The sequence below is a fragment of the Vulpes vulpes genome, chromosome 2 (genome assembly GCF_048418805.1).
Source record: "Vulpes vulpes isolate BD-2025 chromosome 2, VulVul3, whole genome shotgun sequence".
Taxonomy (NCBI): domain Eukaryota; kingdom Metazoa; phylum Chordata; class Mammalia; order Carnivora; family Canidae; genus Vulpes; species Vulpes vulpes.
In genome coordinates this window covers 37751043-37770570 of record NC_132781.1, presented here as the reverse complement: position 1 = coordinate 37770570, position 19528 = coordinate 37751043, and the positions used below count along the sequence as shown (strand labels likewise).

At 55.9% G+C, this 19528-nt stretch overlaps 2 protein-coding genes across 3 annotated transcripts; one reads left to right on the top strand and one right to left on the bottom strand.

Moving 5' to 3' along the window:
• Positions 1 to 1879: 1879 nt before the first annotated feature.
• Positions 1880 to 12540, bottom strand: GAS2L2 (growth arrest specific 2 like 2). 2 transcript variants are annotated; one of them, XM_072747689.1, is made up of 6 exons: positions 9838 to 12540; positions 8052 to 8293; positions 6918 to 7025; positions 5550 to 5646; positions 4641 to 4893; positions 1880 to 4115 (listed from the first exon to the last, which is right to left on the bottom strand). In XM_072747689.1, exons 1-6 carry the CDS (start codon positions 10274 to 10276, stop codon positions 2561 to 2563), a joined length of 2694 nt encoding a protein of 897 aa, XP_072603790.1. In that variant the 5' UTR covers positions 10277 to 12540; the 3' UTR covers positions 1880 to 2560. The 2 variants fall into 2 exon arrangements, with proteins under 2 accessions (XP_072603790.1, XP_072603791.1); XM_072747690.1 differs by having other exon boundaries at positions 8052 to 8815; positions 9838 to 10345.
• A 5347-nt stretch (positions 12541 to 17887) lies between these two features.
• Positions 17888 to 19206, top strand: C2H17orf50 (chromosome 2 C17orf50 homolog). The gene is made up of 3 exons (XM_072744666.1): positions 17888 to 17951; positions 18552 to 18888; positions 18969 to 19206. The coding sequence occupies exons 1-3, from the start codon at positions 17888 to 17890 to the stop codon at positions 19204 to 19206; spliced, it is 639 nt and encodes a 212-aa protein (XP_072600767.1).
• The last annotated feature ends 322 nt before the right edge of the window (positions 19207 to 19528 follow it).

Genomic DNA, 19528 nt, shown 5'->3' with positions numbered 1-19528 from the left:
GCCTTGAATCTCAGATTTCTCTGATAAATCTGAGGAGGGACAGAGCCAGGTAAAGAATTATGGGGACCTTTGTGCTTGGGGGAGATATGCCCACATCCCCACCCCTAGATAGAGGCCCTCAGGATCTGATGCCCTCTTGTCCCAACACCAGTTGGCCCTATGCCCTGACTCACTCCACCCCATTTTCTCTGGCTGTCTGGCCGGTTTCTACCTCTCGTCACCGGAGCTGATCACTGTCAGTTTTGTACCGATTTAGAAATAACAAAATCCATGAAGATACTAGGAGTGGCCTGAGGGATTACTGGGGTACTTGGAGGGTGTGAGCAATGGTGCGGTCCCATGCCCCCACTCCCACCCCGGCTGAGTTCTCCTTGAGGCTGAGTCCTGAGCCCTGGTGTGGTGGGAGGATAGGAAGGTCCCTTGTTAGAAGAGGGGCAGACAACCAACCAACCCAGCCTTGATGTAGCCAAGCTGCAGTGTGTAGACCAGAAAATCAGGTAGCCCAGAGTGGTGATGGAGCAGAGTCTGGGGAAGGGGGCCATCAGTAGGGAATTTATCCAGATCCAGTGTGAGAGGGAATCTGATTCTCCCTTCCACTTCCCCACCTGATTCTCCTTCCACCCGTGGGGTGTAGTGCAGCCCTGCAGTGACTGCCCTGAGCTTGGGCAGTCCAGTATTCCCGGGTTCTAGTCCCTGCTGTGCTGCATGACTTTGGGCAAGTGACTCGCCCTCTCTGAGTCTCCCTCTGAAACAGAGGAGGTGGCTCCCCTTCCCCACACCTTGGAGTGGGTGGGAGGGTAAGGAAGAGGGCCTGCCTCCTTTTATCCCCTGCATCCCAGCCCCCCTGGTTCACCAGGGGGATGGATGGGGTGAGGGATGGCAGCATCTCACCTGCCCCCATCACTGTCACCCCCAGCTGAGGCACCTGAGGTGGGCATGGGGGACCCAGGCCTCCGGCTGCCCCTTGTGGGAGCCATTGGAATGTATCGCCTGGCCGGCCCCCCTCGCCCCCTGCACGGCACTCCAAGTATTTGAGTTTGATTCCTTCCACACCCATTCTGAGTCTCTGTCCTCCCCACCGCCCCCCCCACCCCACCCAGGGTTTCCCACCACAGGGGTCTGGAAGTGTGTATGATGCCCATTGCGCTGTGATCGGAAGTCAGATTAAAAATCAGGGAGTGTTTTCCCTTGTTTCTGTACAAGGCATTGGTTGGCTCCGTTCCTGCCCTGGAAGGGAAAGGGCTCCCGACAGGGCCCGCTGGCCTGCCGAGCTCTGCTGCCGATGGACCAGAGGACCGGCAGGGTGATGAGGTTGCTCTGAGTCCCAGAGCCTGGGGCAGCCAGGAGGCTAAGAGGAGTTTGGGACTCACCTCTCCACCTGGCCCCCTCCCCCTCCAGGGATCAAAACCATCCTGAGGGGAAGTGAAAGGCCTCCCCTGCCACTCTGGGGAAAACTTACGTAACTGGTCTCAAACCCCCCTCCCCCTGCTGCTGCGGCTGTGTCTTTGTTCCCACTTGTGGCTGAGCCTCTGCGGGCCCCTTCGTGGCTGTAGAGGTGATAAGAACACTCTCTGCCATCCTTCCTGACTCCGAGTGATCTCAGTTCCCAAACCCCAGAGCAAAAGCTTTGAAGTCCCGAAGGCCTGTGTGTCCCTGTCCTTGGTGCTGACGCAGCAGCAGCTTCCTGGAGAGAGCGGCTTGCTTCCTTCGCAAAGTTGGCTGAGCCTCCAGAGAGGAAACCTCTTCACCCCCAGCTCCCTGGCCCTTGTCCTCTTCCACTCCAGCAGGTAACGCTTGAAGCTGCATCTTCCTGCACCACTAAAATCCTAGAGTGAGGGACTCAAGAAGCTTGGGGCTCAGGGACAGACCCACAAATATATATTTTTTTAAGATTTTATTTATTCATGAGACACATACACACACACAGAGGCAGAGGGCGAAGCAGGCTCCATGCAGGGAACCTGATGTGAGACTCCATCCCGGGACTCCAGGAGTCAAAGGCAGGCGCTTAACCGCTGAGCCACCCAGGCGTCCCAGGCAGTGGTTTTCAATAATTGTGTTGTGTGGCAACATCGAGGGACAGTTTTCCAAAACGTAGATATTCATGAGAGAAAGAGAGGCAGAGACAGGCAGAAGCAGGCTCCAGCAAGGAGCCTGACGTGGGACTCGATCCGAGGCCTCCAGGATCAGGCCCTGGGCTGAAGGTGGCGCTAAACCGCTGAGCCACCCGGGCTGCCCGACAAATATTTAATAAGAAGAGTTGTGGAAATGGTGGCCATGGCCAGAGGCCAGGAATTTGAGGAGCTGCTCTGGGGGAACGCAAGAAGACCCCTAGGGTGGCCCGGGTGGCCCTAGAGTTGGAGTGGGAGTGAAGGGTTGCCCCTTTGCCCGAGAAGCAGACTGAACCTGTATTTGTCTTCTGCCCCCACCCACACCCTCACCCCCACCATGGCCCTGGAGAGAGCTGTTCCGGTAGCTGGGAGTCCAGTGGACACATGGCATCCTTTTCACTTCCCCTTCTCCCCCAGACTCACAGGCTCGGGGCTGAGAAGCCTCCTCCTCAGACCCAGGACTCCTCCTCTGGTGGGAGTTGAGCTTGATCCCACTGCTGGAGACCAGCATTCTCCAAAGGCTGGGGACTGCTCTTCAGTGGGGCAGCCGGTTCTTTCCTCTTCTTTCCTTCCTCCTCTTCCCCTGCTGAGGTTCCAGCCACCGGGGCTGCCTTGCCCAATGCTGCTCTCACCAGCCTGCTGCTGGGGGGTGCCCTGGCACCCAGGGGGAAGTAGGCCAATGGCTTGGGGATGCGTGAAGGCTGTTTCCCAGGCCTGTGGTCTCTTCGGGGCCGGATTCTGGGCCTCAGCTTCAGCTTGTAGATGGATGGAACTCTCTGGGGCTTCCGGAGTGTTCTCTTGCCCTTGCCTGGACATGCCTGGGTTTTGTCAGAATTGGGGTCTGAGGGTGAAGGTGTGGGGGCTTCCAGGCTAGCAGACACAGTAGGGGCTAAGCAGTCCTGTCTTCCTTGACCTGGTACCTTCTTCATCCTGGTCTCCTTGGCACTCAGGTTCACCTTTACCTTTGCCCCACTGAGCTCTCTGGCTCCCACTTTCCCTTTTGGGCTTCCTGAGTCTGTTGTAGCAGCTAGTTTAGGGGAGGCCGTAGAGGCTACCTTCCAGGCTCCCACATCCACTTTAAGGAGGGGCGGGGGTCCCTGAGCCAGTTCTTGGATGACTTTGTCATAAGGACCCCCAGGCTCAGGCCACCGCCCACCTAGGCTGGGGACATAGACTCCACTTCGAGGGATGACTTCTGGAGACTCCATTCCAGACCCTGTGCCCTGGGGGCAGGCACCCGCCACCTCTAGCAGCTTCATGTTGGTCAAAAGCTCCTCCTCCGGACTATGGTAGATAGCTTGATCCTTGGTTCCACCCAGGGGAAGGGGAGGATATCGCCTCTCCCACTCCTGTGGGCCCAGGCCCCTGGGCTCCCCAGCTTTTGCTGTCACCTGGGTGTCCAGCTTCTGGTCCCCTTGTCTTGTATCCACAGAGAAGTCCCCTTGTCTACACCCAGCCAGGTCCCCAGTGACAGCCCTTGGAATGGAGCCACTCCCCAATTCTGTCATAGGACCTCCACTTGCAATACCTGGAAAGCTGCTTCCTGGAGTGGGGGGGCGGGCAGGGGGCGGCCTGACAGGGATCTTAGTGGGCCCTTTAACAGGGGACAGAGATCGGACAGCTGCTGGCTTCCTGGGCTGGGAGGAAGCACCCTCAGCCTCACCCCTGGTTGGTGGCCTGAGGCCCATGGGCCTAGCTGGGCTGGAGGAACGAGGCAGTGGAGATAGTCCTCTTGCTGGTGTCCTTTTGGCAGTGGCTTTGGGGGCTTGGAATCTCTGGGGGGTGGAGGCCCTGGTGTAACTTCCCTGGCTGTCTGTCTCCTCGTGAATCCAAGATGTGGGAGTCCTTCCTCTAGGATGTTCAGACGAGTATCTCTCCTCCCTCTTCCCTGAGGAGGTGCACTGTGGGTCTCGGCCCCCACGGGGGGATGAAGATTGGGGGCTGGGTGGGCTGTCCCCAGCTGGAAGCTGCCTCCAAGATGGGGTGGGTGGCTTCTCCTGGCACCTAAAAGAGAGAATCACAAGGCTGGAAGGATCATCTAGTGCAGTCTCCTGGCTCTGGGAAGGGATGACCTCTCCCCAGCCACAACACCAAGAGGGCCAGGCTTCGTGCTGAATGTAACAGATGCTCCCTTGTCCCTCTGTGCCTGCCCGAGTCCTCCTTATGACAGATGCTGTTTACATTTACTCTCTCTCATTCCCTGTGTAGCAGATAGAAGCCTGGTTTGGACTCTGGGTTACTTCAGGTCCCAGAGCTACGGGTCACCCGTCTGTTCTGTGAAATGGCAGAAAGTCCTTGGGAAATCTTTATGGGCCTTTATGGGCCTCAGCTGCTTCAGCTGTGAAATGGGAAGGCATATGAAAAACCTGGATGATCCCCATGCACCTCCCATGCGTGCGTGTCGTTTTGGTTCTGAACACCTGGGGCAGGAGCACTGCCAGGACACCTGCTTCTCTTAGGGTGGGGCGGCCTCTGAGAAGGTGGATTCCAAAGAAGAAAGAGACCCTGCTCTGCCCCTCCCCCTTGTACCTCAGGAATGGTGCTGTGTGTCTGGGGACTCCTGCATGTGCTCCCCGTTCATTGTGCGCTCTAGGGGAGGAGGAGGTGGGGGGCCTCAGCTTCCGGCCTGAAGAGGTGTATGTCTTCCAGTCCACAGGGGGCAGCGGGCTCTGGGAACGGCTGATAGTCATCCAAGGCTGGGGCTGCGAGGGCCCATCCTGCACCCTCACTTCGTGCTGCACCAGTGGGGCAGGAGGCTTCTGGAAACTACCCGTCTTGTGTGCTACCAACATAGCCCCCCCAGAGAGAGGCGAGAGGAAAGGGTTAAATTCCTGCCGATGGGGCCCAGTGTTGTCCTCCCCTAGCTGTCTCATGCCCCAAACCCTCATTAGAGATGGTAGGACCTACAGTGGCAGTACCAGAACTTCCTCATAGCAGTTCAGGGGATGAAATCTGATCAGAGGGCCCCGCGTGGGGACTCATTTAAGGCTGCACTTAACTTGCATTGCAGGTTCACATCTTCTACTTAGATTGCATGCTTATTTGGGGTAGCTTGAGATGCTAACAGAGATTATGAGAGGACTAAAGACCCCTCCAAGTCATACTTGGTGGCACTACTATGGACATTAGAGCCAGAACCAAGACCCTGCCCAGAGGCACCCTGACCAAATGCTGATTCTGTGTGTTTGGCGTAATCTTGTGGCTGTAATTGGTATTGCACAATGGCTACATGGCTTCCTTCAGGCTGCTGAGGGCATCATACCAGTACCTCCTTCTTCTTCTTTTTTTTTTTTTTTTCTTTTTTGCACCAATACCTTCTATAGTATCTTTCTTCCTCCATCCCCACATACTTCTTGCCCCTGGAGATCAGACCTGCCTCCTACCTCTGCTTCTGGCCTCCTGACCCAGAGCCATGGGGAAGGGACTCTCAGGACTCACAGAGGGACGTGCACCGGCAGGGGTCATGTTTGTCCAGATAATGGCTGAGTGTGTCCCAGCCTCCTCCCACACGCACCATCACGTGGGTCCTGAGGATCTGTAGGGGGCAAGGATGAGGTTGAGGGTGGGATGGAGAGTGTCCCTTCTTCCTGGAGCAGCCTGCAGTTTTCCACCAGGCGCTCCCATCCATGCACACGTGAGCACATAGGTAGGTACTCCTTGCACAGGTGTATTGTTGGGGGAGGGGTGTATTTTGCAGCCTGCCTCTCCTCCACAACTAGCATCGGATAGCACATGTTGTCAAAGGTGGTGGCCAGGCTGACAAACAGAGTTGCCTCAAACTAGACAAGGGATCGCATAAGCACTGTGCAGCCTGATGCCAGAGCACTCTCTTCTCTCCCTTCACTGTAAAGGGATTTTCACCTGCACATCCTAGTATCAGAAACGTGGCCCAGGGGCGCCTGGGTGGCTCAGTCAGTTGAGCATCTGACTCTTGATTTTGGCTCAAGTCACGATCTCAGGGTTGTAAGACTGTACCTGTGTTGAGTTCAGAGTCTGCTTGGGATTCTCCTCCTGTGCACACTGCCCCCTCCCACACTCCCCCACTCCCCCACTCCCTGTTCTCTCTCCAAAAAATAAAAAATAAAATGGCCCTGGCTTTGCAGGAATCCTGGGAGTGCTGTCACCTCCACTCTGGGATTCCGGAGGCAGGTCACAGTCTCTCCAGGCTTCCATTTCCTCAGTTGAAATTCCTTTTCCCTACCTACTTCACAGAGCTATTGGCTCAGGGTTTGGGTGAGGACCCAGGGAGCTCCGCCCCCAGGTATGGCCTGTGATCAAGGAGAGGGCTTGGCCATGCCCATGAGCTGCTGGCTAAGCCTCTGGGTACAATCTGGGCCAAGTACGAGGGGGCAGGTAGTGAGAGGCACATCTTAGACCTATAGTGCTGCTCACTGTGCAGGATGTACCAAGCCAGGCATGTGGAAGGTGGACTATGGGCCCATGTGGCCAGGGTTGTGCACTGAACACAAACTTGGGGTCTCAGGCTCCTTGCTTTGACCAAGCATATGGGTGGAGTGGAGGCAAAGGAAATTCAGGAGTAGCCTTCACACTCTATTTCTGCCTGGACACCCCTCTGCGCTGGGCTAAGGTGGAGTAGACGGGGGCAGTGTTCTGGCTGCCCTAATGGGAGGAGGGGATGGGACTGCCAACTTTGCCAACGATCTTCTGGGAATTCCTCACGGAAGAGCTAGAAAGCCCCAAGGCCTGATAAGTTGGGGTGAATGGAGACACCTGGGCAAGGTCCCATGAAAGGCAACCTTATTCTGCTGATCCTGGGGACACCCCTACTCCCCACTGCAGACTTACCCGGATGAAGATGAGGGTGTTGGAGTCCCCCACACGGTACTTTCCCTCAGACACTTTGATCATGGAGAACTGAACTGGGCACGTGCAGTGACTCACGAGGCTCTGAACCTGTGGGCAGTGACAAGGGGCTCAGCCCTCTCTCTGTACAGGTGCCCAAGCTCCCTACCCCCCACCCTGGGTCAAACCCAATGAGGGGGAGCCTGCCTGTCCCTAGAGCCAGCCTCCAGCCTTCTGCTGAGGTCCCGGTGGAGGCTGAGAAGCAAGTGCTGAAGACTCTTAATGACCCAGTGAGAACAAGACCTTGGGTGGTCACCTAGAGTCCAGGGCCCTTGTTGGGGGGGGGGTCAGCTGACGGAGGCAGTGGGGTGTACTGATGAAGAAGGTGGGCCTTGGACTCTGACAGGCTTCGGCTGGAGTCCTGCCTCCGCGGCACCATAGGCCTTGGGCAAGTTAAGAAACCTCCCTGAGCTCGACTCCTGGGGAGTAGAAACGAGTTCACCCCAGTACGAGCTAGCTCCCATGAAGCGCCGCCTCCGTGCCAGACCTGTTGGAGCACCTCCCAGGCGCTGGCCGGGTTAGTACTCGGCAGCCACAGCAGGTAGGGGCTGCCGCACCTCCACGCTACGGATAGGGGAACTGAGGCACAGAGAGGTTCGATAATGTGCCCCAAGTCACAGGGCGGCGGAGTAGTGGAACTAGGATTGAACTGAGGTGTCAGAGAGGGTGCCAGGGGCTGTGTGCCCAAAAGCCCTCCCGCGGGGCCCCCACGAGACAGGTCTAGGGCGCGGGGCTGTAATAGAAACGTAGTGAGCAGCTCCGCTGGGACGGCCCGTGATGAGGATTGAGACTCGCCCTGGAACACGACTCAATCCAAGCCCAAGCCGCACAGAGAAGTCAGGCAGGGTGGGGGCGGGGCTGCAGAAGGGGGTGGCTCCGATCGGCGCGGGGGCTGGAGGGGGCGGGGCCGGGGCTGGAGGGGGCGGGGCCGGGTCGGGGGCGGGGCCGGGTCGGGGGCGGGGCCGGAGCCCCTCACCCGCCGGGCGCGCGGGGGCTGGAGGGGGCGGGGCCGGGGCTGGAGGGGGCGGGGCCGGGGCTGGAGGGGGCGGGGCGGGGGGCGGGGCCGGAGCCCCTCACCAGCTGGTCCAGGTGGCGGAAGTGGCAGGGCCGCCGCGCTGGGGGCTCGGGCGGCGGGGGGTCCGGCGGGGGCAGGGCCAGCTCCTGCCGCAGCTCCTCGTCGATCTCCTCCTCCAGCCGCACCAGGGTGGGCGCCGCCACGCCGAAGCGCCAGGCTCGGCGGCCCAGCTCCAGCAAGCACAGCACCACGTTCTTCACGTTCTTGCGTCGCACCAGGTCCTCGGTCTCGAACATCACCACCTCTGGCAAGCGGAGGCGGGGAAGGGGGGCAGCATCCTGAGCCCCCCGCTGACCTCCGCCCAGCCGAGCAGCTGGGAGAGCCCTGGGGTCATCCCTGGCCCCCGGTGGAGCACTGGTGGGGGTGGGGAGAGGTGGCTGGGATCCCCGGATCTGGGAGTCAGGCCAGCCCCTAGGAGGGGCCTGAACAGACTCGTGCAGACTAGGTGGCCCGTCTAACAAGACAGGTTGGAGTGGGAAGAGGTGACACAGCCAAGCAGAGGAGCCCGCAGCCCGGCTGTGGGTTAGCCTCTCCCTACTCAGTTTGACAATACGGGTCTAGGAGTAAGAAGCAGTTTGTTCTGCTTCCCACCCACACAGCTCACCTCCAATATCCAGCGGACTTCTGGAACTCCACCCTCAGCCCACAGATACCCAGGCAAGGTTGAGTACAGGCTCTGGAGACTAACTGCCAGATTTAGGGTCCCGATGCTCCCACCCAGCAGCTGTGTGTCCTTGGACTACTCCCTGAGCCTCAGTCTCCTATTCTGTAAAGTGGGGGGGGGACTATTTCATCTGGTTGCTGTGAAGACAGTTAAGTGTCTGCAGACAAGATCTGGCTACAAGGGGAGTGCTGGGTAAGATGCTAGCTTTTCTCCACCTTCCAAGCCTGCTCTGCACTGCCTTGCCACCAGCCAGCAGCCGAGCCTGACTCTTGCCTCTGTTACACCCCACACACCCTTTGGTCTGGAGGATGGCACAACACCCAGCTTCATCACATTAAGCCTCAGAGATGAGGGACCTTGGGGGGGCGGCAAGGCCAGCTCCTGCCACAGCTCCTCCTCTGTCTCCTCCTCCAGCTGCACCAGGGTGGGCACCAGGCTCAGTGGCCTAGGAGATGAGGGGCCCTGGCCTGCACTCCCCTGTGCCTCACAAGCCTCAGCACAGCTGTCTCCTCCCTAATGTCCACTTGCCTGCCTCCCCATCCTCCCTCCACCCCCTGTAGCCCTGTGTCTTCACCCACTCTGGCTTCTCCTAGTTATCCAAACACAGTATCTTCTCTGTGCCTTTGCCCCTGCTGTGCCCTGCCTAGAATCCCCTTTCCCCAAATGTCTATTTGTTCCCCAGGACTCCGTTCAAATCTCCCTCCTCTGAGTGGCCTTTCTTCGCCTCCACTTTCCACCTGTTTCCTCCCCTGGCTCCTCAACACATACACTTCTTTTGGGGGGTTTTGAGCACTTTGGGCTGTAATTTGTGTCTCTATTCATCTGTTTCTCTTCTTAGACCATGGACTCTTTGGGCACTGGGTCTCAGTCCTCTGGGTCCTTTGTGCTGGGCTAGGGATAGAGACAGGGACTAAATGTATGTTTGTTGAATGAATGACTTATTCAATCAACACATATATTTATTGAAGATCTGTGTGATGGGGAAACTGAGGCACGAAAAGAAGGGAGCTGGCCAAAAGCCAAAGAGGAAAGAGGATCCTGTCTCCTAACTTCCAATGCAGCCTCAGAGAGGAAGTGGATGTCTGGTAAGATAAGGGCCTGGGGAGGGGGTGCAGGGTGGTTACCTTGGATGCCCATCTCCTTTCGACACCACTGGATGAAGTTGGAGACGTTGTCCCGGGCCTGGAAGGTGCCCGGCTGGGCGGCCCCATTGCAGGAAACCCCAGCCCGAGGCAGGGGAATCCTCTGGGCTCGAGCAGGTGACTCAGTCAGGAAGGCCAGGGCAGCCTCAGTGATGGCATTGGCGTGCCGGCACAGCACCAGGCCTGTCTCCAGGACCTGCAGGAAGTTGGCTGCGTCGATGTCCAGCCCGTAGAGATCCCGAAGCCACTCTGCCAGGTCCTCCTTCATGGCTTCCAGGTACTGCTCGCTGGACTTAAAGGGCCGGATGCTGCGCACTGGTGGCCCCAGGGTCCCAGGCCTCCTCCTACATCCCCCAGGCTGGGGCATGGTCGGACCCTCAGCAGGGAGGGGGTGGGTGCCTCCTGTCCCCCGGTGCTGCATCTTCACTCCAGCTACCTGCTGGGCCTTGGCTGGTTCTCCCTGACTCAGAGGTTCCCCTTCCTCTCTCCCAGCACCCAGGACTTCCGGCTCTGCTACTTGCAGCTGGCTTCAGCCCTGCCCGCCACCCCCACATTCCTCAGTGCCTGCCAGAACTTTCCCTACTTGGTGGCCCTGCAGTGACCTCACTCTTGGGCTGCCCAGTTTGCCCAGAGTTCTCTACCTCCCAGGACAGATGGACAGTGAGGACACTGCTCTCTCTCCCCTAGTTCTACACTGGTCCAGCTGGCTGCCCCCCACCCCCCAGCAGCCAGCAGTTAGCCCTGCTGTCAGCCTCTCCACTCTGCTTTCCCCTCCTCTCCTAGGAGACGGGGCTGCTACAAACACTCCCCGTTAGCCCTTGGAGGCAGCCAGCCAAGGACTGCCCCGCAGAGCCCGCCCTGGGACCTCATGGAGCCGGAGGACAGACCCGGGCTGGCTTCTCTCCCTGGCTTGTAGGGCGCGGCTTCCAGGGAGAGGGGGAGAAAAGCAGGGCCAAAGGTTGCCAAGCCCCTTGGTATTTAGTGAGCACTGTAAGGGGATGAAAGAGACACAGCGGTAGAGCTGAACACCTGACTTCAGCCCTGGACCCTTCTCTGTATCCTTCTTTTACTTGCATATGCTACCTTGCCTCTCTGTGCCTTATTTTCCTCAACTGTAAAATGGGAATGATGTCTACCTATGGGGTGCTGTGGAGAGTAAAGGAATGATGTAGGTGGAAAGTCTCAGGCACACTCACGCTCAGGACTGGGTGGGTCCCACCTCTCGCTGATTCTCCCACAGCCCTGTTTAGGCCCCATAATCCTCATTTCCTGTGAGAAGCTGCTCCATCCCCCACTCGAACCACGAATCACAGGATTCCTCTAGAGTGGCCTGTCAACTGCAGTACCTCACCCTGGCCGCCACAATGCATTCCTTTATTAAATATCTGTAAGGATCTCCTATGTGCCAGGCACTGTTATAGGCCCAAAGATCAGAGATCGAGCAATAGGTGAGGCGCCTGACCTCATGGAGGCTGCACACATGTTAGTGGGGATTGGGTGACGGGTGACAACACATACATCTCCGGTAAGTCAGATGGTGATAGCACTAAGGGAGACGGGACAGCGTGTGGAATTTTATGTGAGGTGGTCAAGGGAAGGCCTCACTGATGTGGTGATATTTGAACGGAGGCCTGAGAGAAATGCGAAGCAAGCCAAGCAGGTATCCGGGGGAAGGTACTCGGGTAGAGGGAGCAGTCAGTGCCAAACCTCCAAGCAGGGACGTGCTTAGCATCATCCAGGGAATGGCAGGAAGAGCTAGGGTATGAGGCAGAGAGGAAATGGACACCCGGATCATGCTGTACTTTTCTTTACCTTTGAGAAGGTAATTTTCTTTCAATTATTTTTGAAAGGCATCAAGACCGTGATTCTTATGTCCATTTCATGGATGAGGGAACAAGAAAATTGAAGAGGGCAGAAGGCCTTGCTTCCTTCCAATGCAGACCTCTCCATAGGGTTCTTGGGTGTCCTGGCTAAGTGGCATCCAGTCTTCCCCAGGGTGAGAGAGCAAGACAGAAGCCACGCTGTCATCATTACCCAGCCTGGAAAGTCACACTGTCATGTCCACAATATCCTATTGTCACCGGGGTCGGCCTCACTTCACGAGGGAGGGCAGTATGAACACGAATACTGGGAGCCAGGGATCACTGGGAGCTTTCCTATCCCAGTACAGAAAAGCTAGTTCTTTTTTCTTGCAAGCTAATAAAATCCTATTACGTTCAGGTAGTAGGGTGAGCTTCCCTGAAACTGGGGAAGATGGGCCCAGCCCCAGAAGAGGAACTTCGATAGGTTCACGTCAATCACAGCAGAGCTAAGGTTGAGGTTTTTGTTGAGCCTCCAAGATGCTGTGGAAGCAGCAAACCAAAAAAGGAACAAGACTCTATGCAGACTTTATGGAAGCAGTATCCAAAAGTGGTCACTTGACGCTCGGGTCTCTCTCCCACTAGAGTATGTCAAGAGTTAGGTTGTTGCAGGGCAGGAGAGGACTTAGAATTGTAGCTGTGCTGTGCCTCTCATGACACGCCAAATGATGGCCCCAGAGACAGCTGCGTCCTAATGCCCAGAACCCATGCATGGCACCTTATGTGGCAAAAGGGACTTTGCAGATGTGGTTAAGGATCTCGAGATGGGGAGATACTCCAGATTGTCCAGGTGGACCTTAAATGTAATCACAGGTGTGGGGCAGAGGGTGGTCTGACCACAGATTAGGAGATGAGACAGCTGAAGCAGACTGAGTGCACCATGAGCCAGGCACCCTGCAGCCTCTAGAAGTTGGAAGAAACAAGGAGCAGATTCTCCCGTGGAGTCTCCAGAAAGAGCCAGCCCTGCCAATACCTCAATTTTATTCCTGTGAGGTTCATTTCAGACTTCTGACCTTTAGAACTGCAAAAGAATAACTGTTGTTTTAAGCCACTGCATTTGGTGGTAATTTGTTACAGCAGCAATAGGAAACTAATGCCTGTCACCATCTCTCTCCTCTCCCACCAAACAAGGGGAGAAGCAGGGAGAGGCACTTCAACGGGACCTATCATAGAACTAGACATTTATCCCCAATCACTAGGGAGACTCAGTGACCTGAAGTCTGACTCTTGTGTGGGACATCGAAAATGCAAACTGTAGGCTAGCTAGCTGCTCCATAGTGGGGACTAAAGAGAGGGATGCACTGGAATCAGGAAGCAGTCTTCTCATGGGTGGAACAGAGGATGGGTGAGTGCTCCTGTGTGCCACTCGGCCAGGGACAGGGTCAGTAGAGGGGAAGACCTCAGTAGAGGGGGAGCTGGCAGTGGACCAGTGGATTCCTAGGTGTGCAGGGTGGGGGGATGAGTGACCCCCAGAATCCAGTTTATCCTCCTAGATCCAAGGGCTGCCTGGATTGGGGCAGGAAAGGCAAACACCAGTGGTTGGTCAGTGGAGAAGGAAGGAGAGGCAGAGCAAGAGGGAGGAAGGACCCGACCCTGTCTTCCACCTGTCACCCCATCACATTGTTGCTACCAGTCATGGAAGGCCCTAACCTTCCATGGAGATGTAACATTGTATCAACTTTCAGTGACTACAGTGACTGCTTTTCCATGGCCTGAGAGTTCTCTGAACAAGTCATAAGACCTGTCTGAACTGTCCTTAAGGGACAAGGGAAAGAAGCTTTCTTCCCCTAGAGCAGGTTTAAGGGGACTATTGGAGGCAAAAAAAAAAAAAAAAAAAAAAAGAGGTTGTTTTATAGCTATACTCCAAGAGTCCTACAGGTACCAATTACAGCCAAGCTAGGTCAATCTTGGCCATCCTATTTCTTTTCTCAAATGGTTGGTTAAGGATGGGTGTGTATCTCGTGTCTATCCAGTGAGTCTCAAAGAGAAGTCTGCTGGAGGACTTCTAAGAAGTCCCTGGACTGCGGAGACTTTCTGCTTTGGTCATGGTTGCACCAGGACACGATGCTTGGAGCTGCAAGCAGCTATTTTACAACCAAGAAGAAAGACAAAGAAGGCAAAAGGGAAATATGAAGAGATGCTTGGGTCCCTAACAACCTCTTCAAGCTGAACCAATCCTGGAGCCTCCAACCTCAGACTTCTTAAGTGAATTAATACATTTTATAAGGTTTTAGCCATTATTATTGGGCCACTCTCATATTCCAGCAACTAAATATATCCTAACTGACATGATGTTTAAAGAGTAAGAGGCCCCATTCATTTTATATGAAGTCTTGTTATATATACTCCCACTTGGGTAGCCCTTATATGCCATGATATTAGGTATTTCTTCTTGTAACTTAACTATTGCTCAACTAAAATGAATACAGCATCTCTGTATTATACCTGGTTATTACAAGTTAATGAGCTATATGCACTATTAATTTACAAATTAAAATCTAAAAAAGTACAAAAATTATAGCTTTAGGGGCACCCAGGTGGCTCAGTCAGTTAAGCATCTGACTCTTGATCTCAGATCAAGTCTTGATCTCAGGGTTGTGAGTTCAAGCCCCATGTTGGGTTCCAAGCTCAGAATGGAGGCTACTTTAAAAAAAAAAAAAAAAAGATAACTTTTGACACTTGATCTCATTTTGTTCTCTAGATTTCTGTGAATGGTAGAAAATAATGCTTGTATAGCCAATAAAATGTAACTCATTCTCTTCTGGTTTTAAGCAGTTTCTTTTGAATACAAATCCAATCACGTCTGAATTCATGCTCATTATCAGTAAAATTTCTCTCCTTTCAAGGAGTCTTCCAAAGTGGCATCTGAGAGCAGGAGGCATGTTCCTGGTGTGGTAGGATTACCTATTCTTGTGTTTTCACTGCAGACAGTGTTTACTACTTTGTGATCAATTTCCAATGTGGTTTCATGCTGGTATTGTTTGTTAAGACAACCCAACTTTTTTTTTTTTAAGATTCTATTTATTTATTCATGAGAAACACAGAGAGGGAGAGAGAGAGGCAGAGACACAGGCAGAGGGAGAAGCAGGCTCCATGCAGGGAGCCCAATGTGGGACTCGATCCCAGGACTCCAGGATCATGCCCTGGGCCGAAGGCAGGCGCTAAACTGCTGAGCCACCCAGGGATCCCCAACAGCCCAACTTTTAATGAAGGTCCCACAAAACCCAAAATATCCCTGAAAAGAGTGAATGGAAAAAAAAAAAAAAAGAATAAACACCCTAAGGATGACAAAGGGCTTTTGGGCAGATCAAAGTGGGAGAGGCAGGGTGAGATGAATGACCAGACCAGAGGAATACCCTTTTGTGGTTCTTGGTGGGATCCTCCCTAAAAGCACAACCCAGGCTCAGTGGTTTGGATGGGACATTAAATCCTAGGTAGTGACTCAAGAGGGTTGTTCACAGTGCCAGTGACCAGAGGTGGCTCCCTGCAGTGGTTTCTTAACTGGATGGTTCTTGTGGTGGACCTTGGCTGTGTCTACAATCACCAGCCTTCTATCATTCCTGTCCACTTGCCAAGTCTTTTGGCCGTTCGGTTGGCTCCCACCATCCTTTCTCTTTAAATTAGCCAGAGTGAACTTTAGAATTGCCATCCAGAGCCATAGTGGCTCCAAGCTCTTTGAGTAGATGTAAGGAGAATGGGTTTGTTTGCAACAGATAATTCTCCATGAGTCTTTTGCATTTCTGCTTGTCAAGTAAATAGAGGTACTGACCTTTCCAGGGTGTTTATATAGGGAAGAACATCCTTGGAGGAAAGTGATTGTGGCTCCTTCTGGAGCAAAGAGCAGGTTTGTTTACTGCCCATTATAAAAGATGTGTGTTCCTAAACTGAGAGCATCTCTTATAATGCAAACCGCCCTGCCTCCCACCCCACTACACGCAGGCAGGCATTCACAGGCCCATCTCCCATCCTGATGGCAGCCAGGGGCCAATGGGCAGGCGGTGTTGATGTGGATTTGCTGCTGCTGCTGCTGCTGTGCCATGAAGAATCAAGTCCTTTGTTTCTGATCCAGGAGTCTCCTGTTCTTTGGCACACCCATGACACCCCGGCAAGCTAATAAGCTAGCACGCAAGAAGAGTAAAATTTTGGACATGTTACAGTTCTTGACAGGGTGGCTCCCATGTGACCTGGAGATTCCCTGAGAGCTGTTCTGTGCTCCTTGTTCTACACGCACCACCACCCCGGCCTCCACCAACTAGGGGACACCTAAGGAAGAGACCCCACTTCCCTCTACCCTCAGACTTGGATGGCAACTGAGTCATTTTTCCCCATCAGATGGAGGCTGTGCGGAGCTGGCTTTGCATCTTCAGAGCCCTGTCTCTGCCAACACACGCCACTGTTAAAGCTGGGGAAATAAGGGATTTTGCTGGGGCTCCATGATTTTATCCTCTCCCCCAGCCCCTGTTCTCTCACACACATCCATCACTTCTGGGAGCGACACCAGCTCTTGCCTGGGCCCTGCTTCCTACTGGACTTAGAGGCATTTCCTTGGTGTCTTGGAGCTAAGGCAGTGAGCTGGAAGAGGAATGGGGAGCCCGGGTGAGGAAGGATTGAGAGAAGACAGAAAGGAGGGGGAACATAATGATGCAAGTAAACATCATGCTGGGAAAGCTTTCTGTAGGCCAGATGAAGTCTCAGACTGTGTGACTAGCTCCACTTTACAGATGAAGAGCATGGGCAACACAGCTTGCTGAAGGTCTTACATTTCTGCGGTAAAGCTGAGAATTGGCAACCAAAGCCACCCCCTCTCTCCCCTTTAATGCCTAGCCAAGAGGGAAGATAGGGAGACATCCGGTTTTTAGACGGTCTTGGTGGCTCTAGAAAAGGCAGCTATTCCTGGGTGGAGCCCTAAGGGCAGGTAAAGTTCTAGCCCCACCCCCTGTGATCCAACAGAGCCCTGAGAGATCAAAGTTCTCTGCACTGTGGGAACTGGCTCATTCCAGTCCCTGGTCAGGGGAAAGAGGGTAGCACATCCTTGAAGGAATGGATAAGCATGGTGAGTGGGGCTGGAGGCAGGGTGGGGACTGAGGACAGGACCATTGACTCGTGTCAGATGTGGATGCAAACCCAGTGTGGACCAGCTCCATGGCAGCCCGAGAGCAGAAGTCGAGCCTCTCCTCAGTTATTTGTACAAGCCCTCTCCTCTCTTTCCTGAATATTCTGGACATCTGCTTATCTTCACCTGCAGCTGTTTGGACCTTTGTCTTCTCCGGCCAGGACCACAGTGGGTCTCCCTCTGTCCTGTGACAGACCATCCTGAGACACAACTCTGAGCACGTCCCTCCATCAGAATGTTCAGTGGCTCCCCACTCCTGAAAGACAAAATCCTAACTCCGTAGCCTGGCACCCAAAGTCTCAACCTTCCCTTCTAACTTTGTTTCCTAGTCCCATTTCTCCCGAAAAGTTCCGGCATCCCTTTTTTGGCTGGGCGCTAAGTCTGGCCTTTCACAACCAAGAGGCTCCTTCGTGTGTTTTCCCAATGAAGGGTGCAGTGGACCCTGGATTTTCAGCATCAGCAACATCTTTGAAACAACCTTTTTGGAAAGGTTTCATAAATCTTGGATGAAATTCAGAGGCCCCTTGGTTACCTCCCTCGCCCCTACCTGAGGTGCTTGTGAAGATGAAGTGGCACAATGTATGAAGAGTTTAGCACAGTGACTGCATACCGTTGGTGCCCAGTACAAGTGAGCTGGAACACTAATTTCACCATTCTTTGTCCCCATCCTCTTCAAACGGGATGGGCAGGAAATGATAGGAATTCTCTTGACCTTTCCAGGGCAAACCACATTTGTGTCTTCGCTGCCCTCATCCCTCCTGCTTTTCCTTGGGAGTCTAGCTCTCCAGATGCAGCAGAGAGCAGGACAGACACAAGGTAGTGCCAGGCGGGAGGTGGCCTAGGCGAGGCCAGGTTACTTTGCATGGCAGCCCAGGAATGTCCTGCCTGCCAGAACTCAAGTTTTGAGTTATGGAGTTTGTGCCATCCATGAAGGCTCCAGCCGGAGGGACATTGGTGGCTGAAATGCAGCCGGCCATTGAGGTCAAGCCTGGAAGGAAGAAGAGACATCTTTTCCTAATTGGCTCACTCCTAGGGCAGCCTTTTCCTAACCGGTCTGCCCATGGTGGTGGTGATGGTGGTTGGTGTGTGTGTATGTGAGCGAGAGGTGGGTTTGCTCATCCGAGGTGCCTGCCACACAGCTGGGCTTCCTTCAGGCAAGGCCCACGTTGCAGAAAACAAAATGCAAACATCTCCCTACAAACCGCGCTTACTGTTTATTGACAGCCTACACAGAGCTCGGCCCCCACCCTCGAGCCAGTTAGAAGGAAGGTGGTGATGAGCCAGCCTAGGGGCTCCAGCACCTGTTGCTCCATCTGGTTGGTTGCCCCCTGGAAGCCCCGGGCTGGGCGCTTGACGTCGGGGAGACCTGCTACCTGCCTCGCAGTCACCCTTGAGGTGGCCACTACTTTTTACAGATGGGGACACGGAGCTTGACAGAAGCGATGTGACTTGCCCCGAATCCTCCTGGAGGAAGAGTAGGAACCTGCGGGAGCGGGGCCCAGCCCCGCAGGCCCCGTCTCACCCCCGGGGAAATCCTGCACACCCTGTAACCCTCGCTTTGGAATCCTGCTAGTCGGGTGCATCCCGCGCACACTGTCCTTCAGGATGATTTTTTGTGGGGGGGTGTGTGGTCGGTTGTGGACAGCAGTCGGGGTACCCGGCTTTTCCCCGGGGGCGACGGGCCTGCGCTGACCTCCTGCCCCCACCGCCCGTCCGCCCCGCAGGAGTGAAGACCCCCTTGTGGAAGAAGGAGCCGGCGGAGCCCCCGGCCACCGAAGCGGCGGCGGCCGCAGACGAGGGCTCGGAGGAAGAGGAGGAGGAGGAGGAGGAGGAGGAGGAGGAGGAAGAGCAGACGGCGGCGCCGCGGCGGCGGGAGCAGAGCGCGGCGGAGGGCGAGGCGGAGGGCGGCGAGGGCCGCGAGCGGGGCTCAGTGTCCTACTGCCCGCTGCGCCAGGAATCCAGCAGCCAGCAGGTGGCGCTGCTGCGGCGCGCGGACAGCGGCTTCTGGGGCTGGCTCGGCCCGTTAGCGCTGCTCGGCGGCCTGGGGGCCCCGGCGGACAGGTGAGGGCGCGCCCCGGGGCCGGGCCGGGCGGCGGCGAGGGCGGCCGCGCGGGGCCCTGAGCGTCCCCCGCCCCGCGCAGGAAGCGGAGCCTCCCGGAGCCGCCGTGCGTGCTGGAGACTCGGCGCCGGCGTCCGCGCGCCGGGGGCTGTGCGCGCTGCGAGATCCTTTTCTGCAAGAAGTGCAGGAACCTGCACAGCCACCCGGCCTACGTGGCGCACTGCATCCTGGAGCACCGCGATCGGCGTGAGGCGCGGGCTCCGGGGCGCGCGGGGCGCGCGGGGGGCGCGGGGGGCGCGGGGGCCGGCGGGGGCCCCTGAGCGCCCCGCCCCGCTGCGAGCCTCTGCCCTCCGTTCTCCTCTCCCCGGACGCGGCGCGCTCCCCTGCACCTTCCACAGAACTGCCCCTTCCCAGACCCTCCCTGCAGCGCCTCCGCCCAGCCCGCGAGCCGGCCGCGGTCGCCGTGGGCGTCACCGCCTGTCGCCGAGCGCCCACCCCAGGCGGGGCCCAACACCACCTGGAGCTGTGTGCTGCCGTTAGCGCTTCCAGAGGGCTCCCGTCCCCGCGGCACCTGGCCCGAGTCGCCTGGCACAGCCTCATAGTCCTCTCTCGGGTAGTTCAGGTCCTCTGGCCCGGTGGCAG

Excerpts from the sequence above, each read along its gene's own strand:
- GAS2L2 (XM_072747689.1), bottom strand. The coding sequence starts at position 10,276 with ATGCAGCACCGGGGGACAGGAGGCACCCACCCCCTCCCTGCTGAGGGT. Across the intron at positions 7,026-8,051 it reads TCCGCCACCTGGACCAGCTG|GTTCAGAGCCTCGTGAGTCA; the intron begins GTGAGGGGCTCC and ends CACTGCCCACAG. Across the intron at positions 4,894-5,549 it reads CTGCCGGTGCACGTCCCTCT|CACACAAGACGGGTAGTTTC; the intron begins GTGAGTCCTGAG and ends CTATGTTGGTAG.
- C2H17orf50 (XM_072744666.1), top strand. The coding sequence starts at position 17,888 with ATGGTGGTGGTGATGGTGGTTGGTGTGTGTGTATGTGAGCGAGAGGTG. Across the intron at positions 17,952-18,551 it reads GGTGGGTTTGCTCATCCGAG|GAGTGAAGACCCCCTTGTGG; the intron begins GTGCCTGCCACA and ends TCCGCCCCGCAG. Across the intron at positions 18,889-18,968 it reads CTGGGGGCCCCGGCGGACAG|GAAGCGGAGCCTCCCGGAGC; the intron begins GTGAGGGCGCGC and ends CGCCCCGCGCAG.